This window comes from Gymnogyps californianus, chromosome 20 (assembly GCF_018139145.2).
Source record: "Gymnogyps californianus isolate 813 chromosome 20, ASM1813914v2, whole genome shotgun sequence".
Taxonomy (NCBI): domain Eukaryota; kingdom Metazoa; phylum Chordata; class Aves; order Accipitriformes; family Cathartidae; genus Gymnogyps; species Gymnogyps californianus.
This window is the reverse complement of record NC_059490.1, coordinates 7,508,962-7,528,893: the sequence shown is the minus strand read 5'-3', so window position 1 is coordinate 7,528,893 and position 19,932 is coordinate 7,508,962. Positions and strand designations below refer to the sequence as shown.

Below are 19,932 nucleotides of genomic sequence, written 5' to 3'. Positions count from 1 at the left end.
GTCATGACAGGAGCACCTAAAACTCAGAAGAAAATAAATAGCTGACTGACAACTTTAAAATAATATGAACCAAGGAGAAACTAGGCACCTAGGAAAGCCAATATTCTACAGAAAAACCATTACAGCCATGCAAGAATTTGAAAAACTGCACCTGTTCACACACACTCTGCCCTCAAGTAAAACTATATAATTAAGGACAATTCTGTGATGCTGTAACCTCCTACTTCAGTACTATACTTCTGACTTTCAATCAAATAAACGTGCGTGACGTACCTTCTAGTAAGTCTGATGCTGATCCTAAACAATATTCCATAACAAGCTGTATGGGAAGAAATTGAAAAAGTTGTTACAAAATCTCTAATAGTAAATGTATGTTTTCTAGATTTCTCCATAGAAATCTAGAAATAATCACTGGTGCACACAATGCAGACTGCCATAACAAAACAAGTATCGCTTGTAACATAAGCCCCATCCTAGCACTGTCACACTGACCCCTCCCACAAAGACAGTTTTAACTGGAATTAGCATAGCCTTCCTGTGTAAGATACCAAGCAACAAAACTTGTAAGGAAGGCAAAAGCATATTCATACCCAATTATGTATTGTATTACATATCTTATTTTATATGCACGTATTTAACAGGAACATTAAATTGCGCTTAACCAGCTTATCAGAGTATTAAAGGGCTATTTAGGGATTTACTTAAGATTTTGTCCCAGTCAGATTTCAAAAAAAGAAACTAAAACTTTGTCCTACAGATTTATTGAAGCTAATATATGAACAGTACTTACAATTTAAACTATTAGTTCAACAGTATGATTTCTTTAGCATATTGTACTACAAAAACTTTGTCAATGAGAGGTGTACATCACACTTTTCATTTGACAAAATGCTTCCTCTGCATAGCCAATTGCATCTATTCCTACACACACATTTTTATGCACACAAACTCAAATAACTCAAATTTCGTTGGTGGGGGGAGGCTGGGTTTTTTTGTTTGTTTAAATCAAATGTGTGAAATTAATTAGGAGATGACAGTCAGAGACAAAACCAGCTAGTTGGTTTTGTCAGCTGAACACAGACACAGAGAAATGACAACAGAAGTAAACAATATACAACAGAAGAATTTAGTTAAATAATAAAAATACTAACAACTCAAAATATACTTTAATTACAATTACCAGTAGGATAATTCTAACCTATTCCATTAATGTAAAACTGAACACTTACTTCTGGAACATATTTAGTCAACTTGTAAAGTAGTGAACCATTAATACTCAGTGGCATACCAAATCCATTGTTAAATGACCTGCAAGTATCTAACAAAGTTGCCATACTTGCCTCCCAGGCAGTACAAGTGAAATTCTCACCTTTCCTTACAGCAAGAAAAGCGATGGATAAATTTGTTGCCCCCCTCCCCCCATTATTATTTATTTCAAATATTCAGTCTATCAAGCTAAATACACTGGAACAACAGCACAATCACCTTACTTGGCAAGTGAAAGGGAAAATTTCCCTAAATCTTGCTTCCAAAAACTACATTCCCATTTTTGCTGAGCATCTGTAAGGTCCTTGGCTATTCTCATCTGAGTCTGTGCAATGCAAGTGTTCAGGTGCCTCTTGAAAGCCAGCTGGAGATATTTTAAAGCGCCCTTAACCAAGGCAAGAGAAGTGCAGAGTGCAGCAGATGCTTACCCATGCTGTATGCTCCCGCAAATAGCAGCCTTTGTATTCTATACTGTTCGGGTGTTTTATTCTTTGGAGGAACTTGACTTCCTTAATAATATCCTGCCATTTCTGTAGAAAATAAAAGGAATAGAAAGACTTTATAAAACTGTTACCTTTTTTTGGTTGTTGTTTAGTATGTCATTTAATTATTTTAATAGGCAAAATCATCTTAAGGTTCCAAATCAAAATAAATTTACATCAACGCCATGATGTTCACTGCTTAACTCCTCAACAGATCTACAAAATAAGTTGTTGATCAGTTAGGCTGTATGTAAGGATCTCTCATCAATGTAATACTTTATATTTACACGTACGCATAGGATATACTGGTAAACACTTAATATCTGAGCAAGTCCTCAAAAAAGAAGCGATCCTTTTTTTAAGGGATACCATTTCTGTTGTCAAATCAAACATACATCCCAACCTGAAAGAGATGTGGACGATAAGTGTCCTTCAGCAGGATCAGCTGTCTCTCACTTAACTCTTGTAGATATAAAGACCTATTCCCTACTAGTAACTACATTACACTGGATGAGGCTCCATTTATCAGCCACCAAATATCTGACTACATTCTTGATGATGTTTCTCCATTACTAGTTTAGTCTTTACAAGGACTGATTTAAAATGAGTTACCTACTAGATAAGGCAATGGTTCTGCAGGAGTAAAAAAAATAAACAGATAAAACAAAATCCAGGTTTCTAATAAGGGCAGCTCTACCAGTGTAACTCTGAAGTACAGAAGAGGTCAAAATGTCATGTTCCAATGTGTGCCTAGACACTGCCATTACTCCCCTTGGAGGAAATTACCAAGTCCTCCCATTTGCTGCACATCCACACCTCCTCAGGCAAGGCAGGCAAAAGCTTGTAAGTGCAACAGCAAAACTACAACTACCAGAAAAGATTTTCAAAAACAAATGCAGTAGCTGAAACCATTTAAGTATGCGGATGTCAACCCAAGAGTGTTGACACTGAATATGTTTTTGAGAAAGAGTATTAGTTCTGAAGTTAATCAGAGGTGGAGAAACCTCACCCAACACCAAAAGGTTCAAAAGCTGTTTTCCAGGTCCTGGTAATCTCCCAGCACACAGTTCCTCAGGCGTATGTATGTGGCTAGGATTCATAGATGGACAGAGGTCCCATATACCCAAATGCTTTGGAAAACATATGCAAAACCCAAATCTCCTCAATAAAAATTTCAGGGTTAGAGAAACAAATGAAACCAGGGAACATGGTAGCCACAACCGAGGCAGCTGATTGACTAAGCATTTCTCAACACCAGAAATTTCATGAAAATGACATTAGTGCAGCTATACTAACATAAACTCTCACACTGACACCCTCATTCCAGTACAAGAACAACTTAGTTGCCTTTCACCTTTAGCCTCAAAGGCTCTGAGGTACTAAGCAATAAAAGCCAAACCAAGAAAGCGCCACGCTAAACTTCTATATTGGGAAGAGAGAGGTGATGTATTGGTCAAGATGTATGAATGATTTCCTGCGTAAAAAAAAAGCTCCGAGATCACATTAAGAGCACAGTACTATGTATTTCAAAGGTTTTTAACTTAGTTTTAGTATAAAATATGTCCTTATTTTAGAGAATAATTGTTCCCACCAATGATTAAATCTTATTACGAAACCAAAGTAAATATAAGTGATACCAGAATGCCCTTAATCAATTTTCTTTACATAGCCTAGATCATAACTCTAGCAAACTTCTGAACAAAACAAACAAATATAAAAGTAAAATAGAAAGTGTTTTAATCCTGGTCTTATTACTTTCTTCAAAATAAAGAAACATACGCATTGAAGACAAACAAAGGCTATTTCTGAAGCATGCACAGTTTGTTTCATTCATGTGAATAGAGTATTTATAGCTCACAGTAATTAAAACAGTAGGACAAGTAGTAAGTACAAATTATTCTTTCATCAGTACAGTTAAACAAGTCACCGCAGTGACAAAATAGAAACACGCATAGCAAATTTAACTATGAAGCTAGAATTTAAGACTGCTGGAGAGACACTGCCACCTCTACCTCCTACACAGATACATACACACACACAGAAAGGAAGGAATAGTTCAGCTCCTTGTAGCACAGATGATCAATACACAAAAGGCAGGCACAGAAAGCAACGAGTTGTTAGTCAAACTCATCGGAGCAAGACTGCTTCTAAGACTGGAATATAGAGAATGGAGGGAGGGAACCATAAATGCCTTGAACAACATGCTTACAATAAATACTTCTGTTGAAAAATCATGCCACAATTTGATAGATGTCGTTTACCAGAAATAATACCAAATCAGCTGTTCATGTCATGTTGGGCTTGTCAAGAATCTGTATTAGCACTTAAACATTTCAAGTATAAAATCAATTATCTCTGTTAAGTGTCCTAGGGAAAACACACACATCTGGGGTGGCCATGAAAACACTTAACGTTTAAATCTCAGAGGCCTACTTTTACAGACCTCTCTGCAAAGACTGCCTTAATCCCTAGCTCTGGCAGTTCTTCTGTAACTATGCTGCTGTTCAGATTTTCACACTCATTCATTCACTGCTGTTTTGCTTTTGTTTCAGCTCCTCATCAGCACAGTCATGCCAGGGAAGGGTGCATTCTGCCTTACTACTTTGTACAAGCAAGATTCTCTCTGAATCTTTCGCTACTGCATCCACTGCTATTATTCCTTTGTCCAGTAAGCAACATGGTTATTTTGAAAGGTATTTATAATGGAATGTTTAAGGGAAACAAGACATACTAACATACAAACCTACCATTTTTAATTTTCTTTTTTGCTTTCTACACATTTATGTGGTCCCATAAAAGAGCCCTTTGTGTCTGGAAGAAGAGAGTCCTACCCATCTTTTCCAGGAGCAGATTAGGCAGAAATACACTGTGAACAGTAAACTAATTCGTTTTGTTTACACAGTACCATCATTCACCTTGTCATGGTTTAACCCCAGCCAGCAAGTAAGCACCACGCAGCTGCTCACTCACTCCCCCCCGCCTCAGTGGGATGCGGGAGAGAATCAGGAAAAAAAACCCCATGGGTTGAGATAAAGACAGTTTAATAGGACAGAAAGGAATGAAAAATAATGATAATAATAATAATACAATAGTAATACTAAAAGAATTAAACTATACAAAGCAAGTGATGCACAATGCAATTGCTCACCACTCGCCGATGGATGCCCAGTTAGTTCCTGAGCCGCAATCCACCCCTCCCAGCCAACTCCCCCAGTTTATATACTGGGCACGATGCCATATGGTATGGAATATTCCTTTGGCCAGTTTGGGTCAGCTGTCCTGGCGGTGTCCCCTCCCAACTTCTTGTGCCCTCCAGCCTTCTTGCTGGTTGGGCATGAGAAGCTGAAAAATCCTTGACTTATTATAAACACTACTTAGCAACAACTAAAAACATCAGTGTGTTATCAACATTATTTTCCTACTAAATCCAAAACACTGCACTATACCAGCTACTAGGAAGAAAATTAACTCTATCCTAGCTGAAACCAGGACACACCTTTACAGCTGAAGGAAAGATTTCTCCTGCTGTAACCCAAGCTAATTAAAATAATCCCATATAGTAAGTATTTGCAATGGTCAAGATTTAATATGCAACATGTTCTACATACCTCATTGGACTGCTTCCCACTATATGACATTTTCTTGATGGCCACCACTTCATTGGTGCGCACATCACGTGCCTGTAATATGAAAACACGATGCATCAGTTCCTTCAGATCATATCTCCCATAAGATGTAAACCAAATGTACTCATTAAAAAAAAAAATCTTTATCCATTAGTTAACTTTTGCAGAGAGTTAAACTAAAATATCTTCCAAGGGGTGTGACTGCTGCATCTATTAGATGTTGCCTTCCAAATTAAACATCACTCTCCTGTCTGTGAGACAAGGTATGACATTCTTCTGTGCTCAGCATCCAGCAACTCTCTGCAGGAGTCGAATACTGTCACTTCTAAACTAAAAATCATAGCTTATAAAAGCAGCTCTGATTCAAGTAGAACGGATTTTCCCTAAATCAAGTTCTCTCCCTGCCCAGGTCCATTCCAGACAAAACAGAAGTAAGGCTCAGCCCCCTTATTCGATTCTAAACATAAGCATAAGATGTCACAGGATGCACAGGACATACCTGCTCCAGACACCGGCGGCTTTCTCCCCAGTCCTCCCACAAATTAGCTAACGTGTCTTAAAGGAAGGCAGATGATATAGAGAGAGATGGCAGCAATCTAAGTGACCCATCTTCAGATTCCCGTTTGGTCTTTCACTTTCTCAGTCCAATAATATTATTATTTACATTGCACAATAATTGTACATGGTTTTTCACACTTCAGAGGCAGACTTCCTGAGTTCAGACAGCAACAATCCAAGATAAGACTAGACAAGAAGTTTTGTTTAATTTAGCACCAAAGCAACGGCTCATTCACCCTGGCAGGAGAAGAGGCAGCGCTGCTTCACCTTGCAGGAAGGATGGCTCCAGACAAGACCCCAGCCTCTCCTCTGTTAAGGATTGCAGTGGCACGGGAGGGTGGTGGAAGAAAAGACCTCTGAGTCTCTCTCATAAGAATAATCAACTTGGATACGAAGCCAAACGGTATAAATCAGAATAATGTGCACCGCAGCATTCACTGATGACTGATGAAAATGCTGATTTTTAATATATTTGTACTATCGAGCACAGCCTATCAGAACACGGATTAATGAAGTACCAGGACTCTGCCTTTCGTAAAAAGGTTTTTCAGTCATGTTTTAATTCTGCTGTTAATTAAAGAGATTCCCAGAATTCCCTGTCAGTCGTTATTTCAACCAGTTATGATAAGCTTGAACCAATACTATTTTTAGTTTTCTTTCTGTTTGAGAAGATCCTTCCTACTGCCTCGCTCGTATTACCTCTAAGGTTGGGGGGATGACTATTCTTGGGTTTTGAGACAAAAAAGGAAGAATAAAATTCTGACTCCCAGATCTTTACTAATTAGAGACAATCTCTGAAACATTCAAATCAGTGAAGAACTGCAATAAAACAGGCAAGCAAAATACTAGAGTAGAGCAGAAGGAACACAGCTCTAACAAAAGAGAGTGGGTTATTCTTCTGCTCCATCTGCAGTGTTCCAGTGTAGTAGGTTTCCTGTGTCAAGTGAAAGCTATTATTACACTGCAGAGCAGGGAGTAGGGTAAGGATAATACCAAAATGATTCAGAGGTGCCAGACTTGCAGTTTCTAAGAAACTAAAACCATGAGGTGAACCAGCAAAATTCATGTCAACTATGAAAGAAAAAAACAGAAACTTTCTGCCACTGCAGGATGTAACAGAAACAAAGAAAGAGACAAGAGTGAACACTCTTAGCCAGTTATCATGTAAGATAAATTTATCACCCCTTCTCGGGATCACCGCTAAAAGGCAAGAAAGGTAGGTACAACTAACAATGAAAGACTAAACTGCATTTAAAAAAAGGCGGGGGAGATTTCAGGATTATATGGATTTTTCTACTTGTTAATTACTCCCGCATCTATTTATCATCAACATTTTTGGTCCAGGCTGTATGCAATGAAAGCAGCCTGGTGAGGGGGGTGCTATGTATTAGAAAAACCAAGCAAGCAACCCCTGATTGCGTTTGCCTAACATCTACAGTCCTTCATCGCTACAGTGGGGCTGAGAGAGCGCGAACCATCACAGCTGACACCCCAAGAATGTTAAAATCATGGAGTTTCATTTGCTTTTTTAGTTTCCTTGTGATCTTGAGTAATTGAAAAAAGACAGTTTCTAGACAAAAGCCGTGAAGATGTTACAAGGCCAGCTAACTTCAACGGTCCAAATGAATGAGGCTTGTTTTATGGTAGACATTTATGCGCCATATATCCTGCCTTCCTCCGAAAACTCCATACAAAGGATCAACATCTGGTGACCAGAGTAACTTCAGCAGTGATACCAGCAAAGCATGAGCAAAGAAAAGGTGGAGTATGTCATCGGCTTTGGTAATATGCTTTTAAGCAGTTATTAACTATAATCCTATATTACATTAATTAGAGAAAGTTTAATTGTTTGCATTAGTAGAAACGAAATCTTGTTAAAGAAACTTAAGAGAAGTTTTTTCCCTAACTTTACAGAGGAATAAAGGACCCAAGACATACACACCCCTACTTTAGCTCTTTACGCTTATTTAATTCACACACAATTTCTCTCTCCATGTTTTCTTTCTCATCTTTTGGGCTTCTGCTTGAGGTATCCAGTACATTACATGCAACAGTTTCAGATTCAAGATCTTAGACCTGCTAGTAGTAAAAAGATACCATAATACAACACAAAACTTACAGGTTAAAACTTCGTAACACAGAAATAGCAACAGCGTTATCTTCTTTGTTGGAAACTCTCTTACTTGACAAAAATAAAGCCCCCAAATGGGTTGGAGTAGTGTGATGCACTGCTTACACTTGCCTTTTCACAAGCGTCAAATTAGATGTACTTTCTGTCAAAGAAGCACAATCCAAACACCGGCAAGTAATTGCAGTCTTTAGTGAATAAATACCAATCTATAATGAATTGGTAGTCTAAAATGGTGGGGGAAAAAAAGAGAAAAAAGAGCCTAGAAATTAATGACCTCTTACTTTTGATCTCTTTGTAGAAGGAGCCGGTAATGGGCAATCAGCCCTTACCGCAACTACAAAGTTCAGGCAGTCTACAAATGCCACGATGGCAGCTTCTTGCTGATGTTTGGGAACGCTGTTAGCATACAGTTCGCAGGTTACCTCTAGCTGTATGCTGGTTTTCCATACCCACGTGGTTCATGCATGCCTCTATAACATACAGTGTTCCTGAAAAACTTCAATATTTCCACAACAGTATTTCTTCAATAATATTTCCACATAGCAGGAAGACAGATTTGTCAGTTCTCTCCTTTTATAGCCACTCTTTAACCGAAGTGAGTAAATGAGATGAAGTAAAGGCTGCAGGTGAGTACTGTTTCATTAGAAAACACTTCCTCCCCCAGATCTGTTCCCAGACAGTGGCGGCTCATAGTTTTAAGCAGGGAACAAAATTAAGAAGCTTTTCCTAATTAGTTCATCTGTGCTGCATTAAATTTGTGCTGGAAGGTTCCCAACATGGTCTGCTGCAATTATTAACAATGAATAGGCATCTCATAAAATACTGACACAAATAGCTTTCTGAAGGAAAATTGGCAGGTTTGGCCACACCTCCTATAATTATAAATGTGAAAAGGTTTTCTGAGGAAAATGTTTTTTTAATGAAGGTCTCACAGTATGCACTTTGGTTAACATACAGCAACCTGCAAATGAGGTTACCATGAGACATCCCACCTCCAGTTGAGCTATACAAGCAGCCTGGGAAAAATTCTGCTGTCCAGACGTTCACTCAAGTAAGTTTTATGCAGATGAATACTGGGATTCTTGCCTACAGTAGAGAAGGATGTGACAGGACAAATGACAACAAAAGCACCAACATTCAGGTGTCAAACACAAAGAATGGCTTTAAGGGAGCCTTGGGGTATGCACTAAGGGAGAGAGAACTCAATTTCTCTCAAGGGACAAGAGATGGTAAGGAGACGATCAGACCAAGAGAACTGCATTGCCAGTCAGAATCGATGGAGCAGAAGTCCATGTTTTAATTTGCAGATAAATCCCTGCTTGCAACATAACGATGCACCTAAAAGCACTGGGCAAGGGCCACGTTTCCAGTTTTTCTTTTTTCTTTGTATGCAAACACCTTACAGATACTGCTAGTCTGTGAACGGACTGAGACTGTACAGACACACAAGAAAACATCTCTGCCCCAGACACCATATAAAAAGATTCACAGTAGTTTCTTTTCCTTCTTTTCCTCAATACATTCAAAAAAGTCTACATCCACAGTTTAAAGAGAGACACAGCTAAAATTCGCAAGTCACGGAGCTACTTACAAAATAAACTGCTCCGAAGCTTCCATGGCCAATCTCTCGGAGATCTGTGAAGAGCTTTTCTGGATCTTCTTTGAAGAAGAGCTCTGCAATTTCTGGGTCCTTCAGGCTGCCCGCTCGGCTGGTTGATGGCATCCTGCTGGGCAGTTAGCCGACCGACTATCTGGGTTTAAAGTGCTGCCTCAACCCTTGGTTCATCTGTATGAATGGAGCCTCTTCAGCATGGATTACTGCAAGAAAAAGATTGCAATCCTTCACTGATTATCCTCTTCTCAAAGAGCCAGAAACAAAGCCACAGCAGAACAGCTTCCACTTCTTCCAGAGCGAGCATCCCTGTTGCATGAAGCAACACAACCTATCTGCAGGGATAATGTCACAGTCCCACTGTGACACCAGTCAAGCATTTCTACAGAACAACAATCAAAATCAAAACACAAAATGAGACACATTCCTCGCTCCAGCATCTGCTCAGTCACCTGCAGAGCAGTCAACAGAATCTCTGACCTACAGCGATAAGCAGTTTGTCACTAGTGAGCCCGTATTACCTTGACACCCTCCCTCTGAAGAGTTACGCCCACTATGTCTTCAAGTATTGTTTGGACTTTGTGAAGTGGACAACACAATTGCATATATATATCGTGATCTTTGCAAGACAAGATATATGGTACAAGTATGACATGTATGAACCACCACTGCCATTTACTAATCTGTATTTACATTTTTTAATTCACTTCAGTATTTTTTTTCTTCTGCAATTGTACTCCAGCTAAGAAGCAGCCAGTGATCAATTTTAACTCATTTCAGCATGCACACGGAGATCTCTCTAAAGCTTCTCCTTCCACAACACCTCTCTAAAGCTTCTCCTTCCACAACTAAGTCAGTCACGGTCCTTTTTGGTTTTTTCTCTTATCCAAATTCATTATTTCTGTCTCAAAGTGCCTGCTCTTCAGAGTCTTATTTGCAACCCCCTTCTTTAGGGGAACAGCATCCAGAACAGGAGAGACCCAGTTCCACACACGACACACGTCTTTCTACTCTGCTTCAGCAGATGCAAACACATATTTTAATTGTGATAGCACATGATACAGCCTTCTACAATAGTCCATTGGCAAACATTTTCTTCAGAGGAACTTGCAACTTCAGATGCCATTGGGAATGTATGAAATCCTTTCTGTTTGCACCGTGCATTTGCTTTCATTTACTCAAAGTGTGTCTTGGAATCTATCCAGAATAAAAGTATACTTTCAAGTTGTGCTAAAATCTTACTGTATCTTTACAAAAGGTGAAGCCAAACAACCATTACAACTAAAATGCACTTTTTTTTTTTCTCCTCCTAAAGGAAGGGCCTCAGTATTGGGATTTCCTCTCAATTCCCTGTAAATTGTCACCAATAAAAACAATTCTGCGTCACTGGCAAACAGCTAATCACACAGCTCACTTCTTTCCAAAAATCCCTGTCTGGTCAAGAACTTGTGCTTTTTTTATTCATATTTCATATCTCAGATTTGTTTTTTAAAGAAGCTTTACATCTTCATAATGCAAAAAAAAAACCCCCAAACAAACAAACAAAAAACCCCCCAAAAAACCCAAACCTGAATTTAACCAACGTATCAGAACGCCCTATCCCTGTCCACTTTTCCCCCTTTTCTGGACACTATAAACTTCACCTTTCTCCAAGCCTCTAGACCATCAATGAATCATTTGTTTTCCCCTCCCTGCAGAGCAATTCCTACAAGGATGGAAAAAGACATACTCCTGCATGTTTATGCTCAGTGGTACTCTTCTCTAGACAGTTGCAGCATGTGGAAGTGCCAAAGACTGCCTGCTCCTTGTTAGTTCAAATAACTGCCAGCATCGTTACAAGGAGAGCACGATTGTGCAAGAGACAGCCAAGACATACCTAGCTGTAAAGTCTGCAAGAGTCTCCAGTTTTTCTGATGAAGACATGCGTGGGAGAGAGAACGCAGGGAAGGGAAGCGAAATCCAGCACTTTCATAGCTTTCCTCCAAGCAGTCAGAGTTCAAAAAGATTTATAATGCAACCCAAAATGTGTTTCCGTGATAGCCCGCTCCCAGGGACTAAGGAAAAACCGACATTCAAATCCCAGTGGTGGACCAAGTATAAAAACATATATATACACACACACAGAAAATATGCAGCTGTCCACAACTCTGCTATACTGCACTCACGAGCATGCACGCACACATTTGGTATCGATGCAGCATCATTACAGGAGCCTTTGAAGCAGACAGCATCAGCACACGACATACCCAACTGCCAGTGAAGCAGAGTGAGATGCACAGGAACGGGACTGCGATATCTCCACCTTCCGTTGCATAACGCAGTAACTAATACCGTGTGGGAAGGGAAATAATTAGCTTCAATTCAGCCCGTACCTGAAGCACACTACATTTATGAAGACTGGAAGAAAAGTTTTTTTTGTTATTTTTCTTTCTTTCTTCCAAATAAGCCAACAATATTCCACTTGATTCCAGCTCCAACAAGCACATAACACTGAAAGACAACTGTTTCACATTTACAGCCCCCGATGAAACAATAGACAAAAAGCATCAGTCAGAAAAGCGAGAGAAAGGAGCTGGGGGAAGGGAGCTGATAACCAGAGCACACTCAGTATTATTGAAGGAATGTTTCTTGGATCGACAGTAATGATGTCATGCTCCATCTTTTAAGAAGCATCAGATTCTTACAAAAAGGACATTGTTGTTCAAAAGCAACTGCTGCAATCCCAGAATGCCCTTTTCCCTACATCTGTTAGTCAGAGGGGCTAGGCTTGGATAAACCTGCTAATATGGCCAAAAGTCACATGTCCCTGCGAGCAAGCGTGCGTGTGAGAGCCAGAGCGAGGAGAAAAACCCTGCGCACACACAGCTGAGATGGATTACAGCTTTCTCCCCCTCCCCAGCTACCCCGGATGCCAAACCAGCCACCAGACTCGTTCTTGGCATCATTTCTGAGCATGCCTCAGAAATGTCATCAACAGGCAACACTTTTTACCCCTGCTAAAACTCTTACCAGGCTCATTGACAATACATGCAGATAGTGGTACGGGACTGGCTACTGTGCTGCTGGACTTCGAATGGCAAATCAGAGCAGAACTCCTCATCTATTGTGATACACCTTAAAATACAGCTTTTTCCCCTTTAATCCTGCGAGCATCGAGACAAATTTAATTATCTTTATTCTTGGAAATAATTGCTGCTTTGAAATGCATGAGAATAAAAACATTAAGTATTAAAACCTATTTAACAGAATAGTCAAACGTGTGCATGACACTACGCTTATCATTTGATCTGCTTAGATGGAACAATAAAATGCACTAATGTAAATTCCATCCATAAGAAAGCTTTACCCAGGCTTGCTTAATAAAGTGCTCCCATTTTTTATGGATGCTACAATATTAAATTCCCTCAGTCTTCTTTTACCCAGACAACACACGCTGCCTGCCAAAGCCCGACAGTGCCAGCAGCCAAGATGCTCTGCCTCTTGTCTTGCAATAATGACACCTGAACATTTTGGGGAAATGGAACTGAAGTTAGGAGAAGTGGCATGCAACATGGTTACTGCATTATTTTAAATGTATTTAAAATACAGACAAGTCTTAAGATAAAAAAAAAAAAAAAATCCTGCAACTAAACTGCACTGAAAATTAAATCATATACCAGCAGGCAGCTGCACTTATGTTTTTTACATTCTTCCACCAATGCAGTCTCTTTACTACAGGTTTTTTGGATCGGTGCAGCTATATTGTTAAACACAATTGTTCCCAGTGGATGGGCCTGATCATCTCACCTTAGACAGGTCAGGTGGCCGGATCCTGGCTGTGGCCAAGAGACAGGCACCGCAAACAGGATACGGCACCCTCTGACAATGCCCGTCTCTCCGCTGCCTGAAGAGGCAGTCTACCTACAAACCACCTTGCAGGCTGCTAAAATTAGATAAAATAAATTCCACATTTTTTCCTAGTTGTCACTCACACAAAGAGAGAATACTGCATTGCATACAACACAACTACTGGTACTTAGATCAATTCCACTCATAATCAACAAGGTGATGTAGGAATGTGAGAAAGATTCAAAATAAACCAGGGAACGACCAAAGCACAAGACTGGACCAACTCTATTTCCATACAGTAGGCTGAACTAACTACATTTAGTTAGTGGCTACCATTACTAGTGTAAATGACACCGACTACAGGCCAAAATGTTTTATCAAATTACTTTCATCTGAACAACCACCAGTTAGTAGAAACCGCATGCACACATCCACAAAAGTCTATAAATCAATAAGATGCTACATTCCCTGTAATTATGGCTATATTAAATGTACACACACACACACCTTGAACCACTGACATAAGGCAGCTGAAGATGAGGACAGGGTAAGACCTGTTCTCTTCGGAGTTTTCTGCCTCCCTGCCTGCCATGTCATCTCAAGCTGAAGTAAGACCCACCCCTGTGACTAACATCCCCTGGGATCCTGCAGAGCAGAACAAGCAAAGCTCTAAATGGTCAGTTGCCTTATTTAAAGTGCATATTTAAGCCTTATGCTACAGAGACCTCAGAGAAATTAAAATCTGTTCACACTACACTAAAATATCTGACGGCTGTCAGTGTCATAGATAACTGTTTTCATGTAATAAACCCAACGTACTAAGAAGAGAACGTACTTAGCCTTCCCTGCAAAGAAGGGAACCTACTCACTGAGATTTCCATCTATCTGTCATATTGTTTCTCAAGTTCACATCCACACCAACTCAGTGAGAGTGATGGTGACTAGAAGGTATTCGGTTACACTAACCATGAGATGCATCAAAGCATTTGTAGTTCCTTAAGATGGTTCAAAGGTTTGCAGAAACCAAATTACAATACAGGCTTGCTCATAGATTATTAGCATTAAAAAGCAGCACACTTTGTCCGTACAAATGAAGTTTCAAGGAATCAACATATTCAACATCCTTCAGCTTCTATACACAAGAATATTATAACCGGAGTTAAACAAATACCATGTAAGCACAAAATGGAAACAACAAACAGATTTATGCATCCATCATCCTGTGTCTCTCTCCGTTTCACCAGGTACCAAGAGGCACGCTACACAGACTCCTATGATGGCTAATGAGGCCGACAGGAATGCTGTCCTCCATTACTGAATTATTCACAAAAAATTATTTGCAATTTGAGACATAAAATGTCCTTTTATGTTACAGTCATCTGCTATATGACACACTTAGCACAGTAAAATCTACAAAAACTTATCTTTAGTATCAAATGTAGGTACACTATGTATTTTTACCTGATAGAATATACATGACACCAAAAACAAACAAACAAACCAGGAGACCAGTTATAGCACCTATGATCTGTAGAGCTGCACACTCCAACAGCAAAGACTATAAAGTGAATATTCAACACAGAAAAATACTGATCCTTTGCAGGTCTTCTTACTCAAAGTCAGAGCGGGAATAAAACAACCAACAAAAAAACCCAACACCAAAAAACAACAGCCCACCACAACATAACTTCATTTGGAAACTGATATTTAGATTTTTTTTTTTTTTTTTTTTTTTTTAAAGCATCTGCATTGCATGTAGTGCAAACAGTTGCTAAATTCTAGTGCAATTTCCTCTGGCAGGATCTAATGCAAGAGCATCAAATAGATGGGGAATGAGTGTCATCACGCAACTGTCAAAAAAGGGAAAAGGGATTTTCTCTTACTTGCATATGGGTCAGATCCGGGGAGTGTATGAAGCTGAGATTAAATTATCCTCTCAACACACTATTAAAAATTTCCTGAATGGCTTCCAGCTGACACTGAAAATTTCCACCACTGTCATAAATATGGTAAACTGGACCTATTGAAAGAACTTTTCTTTTTTTTTTTCTTTTACTTGCAATTATGCCTGAAGTGAGAGTTAGATGGTAAGAATGCTTGAAGAATGATTAGATGGTAAGAACGCTTAAAATACTGACTTTTAAACATTTCTGTATAGCATTGAATGCTTGACCTGAAAGCACAATTTCTTTGGAAGTAGCAGACAAATCACTCCCCATTTCTGATCGACTCTGAATAAAAGCCTGTAAGGTAAAAAAAGTAAGCGAAGTTACAGAATGCAAGTTGCTGCTTTATGCAAAATGTGAACTAGTCACTATTCTACATGCTTTCAGAAAAAAACACTTAAATAAGAGTTTTCTAGCATACAAACCAAAAATATCAGCACGTATGAGCTGTTTGGTTATAAATCATGCAGAGGAAACCTCAGCTGAACTTTCAGTATCATATCATATTGCCTGTTGGGTAGAGGAAGCTTCTTCTCTGACATATATCTGAGACACCAAAGAGGCTCTCCCAGCACAACGTACAACTGCGTACCCCGGCACATCACCACTTGATCAAGACTGCACTGCCGAGCACAGGAGGCTGAGCTCTGGCTGTTATGTGACTGAGGGTAAAATACCTGATCTACAACACTGCAAAACAAGGCCACAACGTATGGAAAGAAAAAACAAATGTGATGAACAGCATATGTATTGTCTGAGTAGAAATAAAAAAAAAAATTACTCATTTTACTCTGAAACGTACTCTCTTCAGGCAAAACTGGTATTTTGCAACACCAGTGTACTCTCTTCAGGCAACAACAGTATGTTGCAATACCCACCCCTCAAACCCACGGGGATGTAAGTGTGATCATTTGACTCTAACCTGGTATCGGAAGCAGAAGGGCTGTACAGTTGGTGGGGACATATCAGAAAAGATGGTGAAGGCCCAGCATCAGAAGAAATGAACACTCATCACACGAGGCAGTGCTGATACATGTGACTTTAGGAATGACGCTACTACCTTTGACTTATTTTGTGATCTGCATATAAATCAGCCTTTAAAATTTCAGCCTGATGAATTCTATGCATGGAGTTACCTTATCCAGAAAGATAAAGGGCAGACGGAGATTACCTACTATATGTTCCATCACTATTTGCTGTTCATCAAAAGCCAGGTGCTAGCCAGCCTGCTGTGGTGGGTCCTTTCTATAAGGGCACAGACAGAAGTTCTGTTGGCTTATCTGAAATTCAGGGGATCTGCAGCCAGTGCAATACTGCCAAATTCAGGATCGTCTTCTGTCCATCCTTCTGCACATCTCAGCAAACACAGACACACATGTTCATCAGGTTCTTCATGATCACTGGAAAAGTACATTCTTGATCACTGCACTCAATTTCTCCTTCCGGCAAGCTTGTCAAAACTATATACCATGGGTTTTATTGCTTTCCAATTCAAAAAAATGCCCTGGCAGCCCACCAAATGCTGCGGATGTTCCTTAAAATCTCTTTTAACCTAGGCTCTGGTCCACCCAGTCAACTCTTTTTTTCCTGTTCTGACAAAAGCAGAGCAACTCTCAAGTGCCTTAATATGCACTGCACACATGGAAGACGAGTTACACTCTGCTCATAGCAGAAGGCAGCTGTTTCCTTGAACAGCTAAAAATCAGCTTCCCGTCCATGCTCAATTACGCCACGGCAGATTGTAGCAAGACAGTTGTATTCTAGGTGACTATGACAATGGAAAGTCTATCAGCATCTCCAAGCCTCTCAAAACGGACGGCAATTTTAAGTCACTTGATTCATGTGAAACCACATACCACAGTCTACTTGCATACTTGGGTAAGCCTCTCCCACCAAGCTAACAACATGTTACTTTTTCTCCTCCTAGTTTTGCAATTTGGAAATCTTCCTACAGTGGTAATTAAGGAAGAAAAAAAAGAAAATCCCAGAAATGAAACAAGAAAAACCTGGAGATGCAGCAAGTGGCATTTAGCTTCACCCATGCCCTGCCAAAGGGGCAAGAGGCACTCGGGAACATCTCCCTCGGGATCCTGCTAACTTACTTTTACCACTTAGTAATGAGCTGCAGCTCAGATGAAAAAAGGCTGACTAATGAACTTGCCTTTCTCTTAGTTATCTTAAAATCATTCTTTTTGGTACACTTGTTCTCCACACTGGATCCACTAGGAGTACCTGTCATTAAGGAAAAGGGAAGTGCAGATGAATGGCGTTCTACAAGAGACTGTTAGAAAAATGTTTAATATTCAGAAAAAAAATCCAAAATGCTTGTCACAGAACTGATTAAAAAAGGAACCATCCTGAAATAGTGCCTACTACAAGCAGAACAAAGACACCTGGAACGCATTGAGAAAACTGGATTGTGGAAGGTAGCTGTGAACCACGGAAAGCCCCACTCAGACATTGCTCTTTTCTACGTTGCTTTTCAGTCTCAAGCTTACGTACATGAGAAGCTTCTCTGCTTTCTGCCAGTCCCCAGGGGAAGGGAAAAGGCAAGATCGCCTCGTCTCCGAGTCAGGAGCCCCTTCTGCTGCCAAAGCCTGAAGCAGGTGAGATCTTACAGCCATGCTGGACACTTCCATAACTTGCGTTATGACAGTAAGGAGCACTTCATGTGGTCTACAATCCCACGTATACCTGTGTAACAACAGTACTGCTTACTGCAATGAACTGAGATCCTCCTCCGTAGCAGAAGTTCACAGCAAAGAATGGTCATTAAATGCTGTCCCCTTTATAACTTTCACATTCCCTCATCTATGTATTTCTAGAAGGAATAGATTACAAGGATAAGATGAATCTGCACCTGGATACTATGGTGAATTCTGGCAGCTTTTTGTCTGCGTGAGCACCTATGTTCAAACAGGCTTTTCTTCCCCAACATGGTAAATTTTTCTTCATCTGACAAAGAGCAAGCCTATCATTCCAGTAAGATGCCTTTTTCAATTTCTTTTAAAAATATTTTTGAGGAATGGTTCTATCCTTGAAAAGCCTCTTTGCAGATTTTTTTTTTCTTTCTTTCTCTGCTTCTCTACTTGTGTTTTTTTCTTGTGCTATACTTCTTCACAGAATAGCCTCAGGAAGACACTTTTATTTTAGAGTACTGCTTGCATTTCTCTTATACATGCACTTGTAGACTCTGTGGCTTACTTTGATTTCCTCTCAAGATTCTGACACTAAAATGTCCATCATCAACTCCCTGAATTACTTACCCCAGCACACTTTCTGATCCCGCTGAGCTGTTCTGCTTGGATCTTTACTTTCCAGGAATGTCACTAGCAAAAGGGTAGGAAAGCTAAGTTTCCCAAACCTCCGTTGACAAGCTCAGGATCTGTGTTTCTGGGTTGGGTTGGGTGTAAATATTCGTTAGGACGATCCACACCAGCAGTAAAGCCAACGGTGCAACAATTTCCATTTCCTTTTAAATGGAAAGCACAGGATAAGTTTTTTGTATTTCTGATTATTTCTACAATCTTTCAAGTTTTCTAAGTAGTGGAAAAGATAACTCTAACTGGGTAAGACTGTTCCTGTGTTAGACAGATATTCTGAACAAACTAAATCTATTTTGACAAGTTACATATGCCAGTTATAAACAAACACAAATATACCTAACACTACCAGTACTCCTGAAAATACTAGTTTTGTTAACTGGCAATTTTTGCAACATCACTCACCCGAGAAACACTAAATCTACCTACTGACCCTACCACTTAAATAACAGAAATAAAAGACATTACTAATGCAGTTGACAGAAACATTAATGCCAAAAAGCATTCTGTATTTTTTCTCCTATTTAAAACAAAACATCCCATGGGATCAAAAGTTAGACCTACAGAATAGCTGAAGAATAGCCAGCATTCATTTCTCAGAGACCAATGTCATGAAAGTTCAAGAAGTGCTAACCATACCCTGACATATTCAACACTAACATCTCCTGAATGTCTTTGCTTGTGATAGTTCTGGTACATTTATTAAGAAGGTCAGCTCTAAATTTAGTAATTCCTTAGGCTAGCAAAGCTATGAGGAAGGCAACTGGAAAAAATTAAATCTTCTGTCCCCCTTCTTTTGCAATTCATTAAGTTCACAGTCGTTGCCAACTCTTTTCCTTTACTACATAAAGCACCACATTAATACACATTCTGTGACTGCATCACCTACAGACAACTCTGTGGCCACATCTCTCCGACTAAAGAGCGTACGTTATAACGATTCCAGTGCAGGAGATGCTGTTCTGGCAGCACACTGGCCAGGAAGAGGTTAGCAAGTGGCCAGCTACTTGCACAGAGAGTCAATTAAGTCTAGAGGCAAAAATACTGGGAAACTTCAGCTGCCCATAAAAAAAATTACTCAGATATCCTAATGGGACTTGAGTTTAAAGAAACCTTTTCTTGACCCCTGAGCAATTTTGCCCCAGAACAATAAATACAGT

The 19,932-nt window shown here is 39.7% G+C and overlaps 1 protein-coding gene across 2 annotated transcripts in view; it reads right to left on the bottom strand.

The window, feature by feature from the left end:
- TAOK1 (TAO kinase 1) overlaps window positions 1-19,932 on the bottom strand; it is a 66,723-nt gene that overhangs the window by 25,114 nt on the left and 21,677 nt on the right. For both annotated transcript variants that reach the window (XM_050908773.1, XM_050908774.1), the window contains exons 2-5: window positions 9,655-9,881; window positions 5,357-5,428; window positions 1,695-1,796; window positions 274-319 (exon numbers count right to left, since the gene is read on the bottom strand). In XM_050908773.1, the coding sequence (XP_050764730.1) occupies window positions 274-319; window positions 1,695-1,796; window positions 5,357-5,428; window positions 9,655-9,786 (352 nt within the window). In that variant the 5' untranslated portion in view covers window positions 9,787-9,881. The remainder of the gene's footprint in view (window positions 1-273; window positions 320-1,694; window positions 1,797-5,356; window positions 5,429-9,654; window positions 9,882-19,932) is intronic.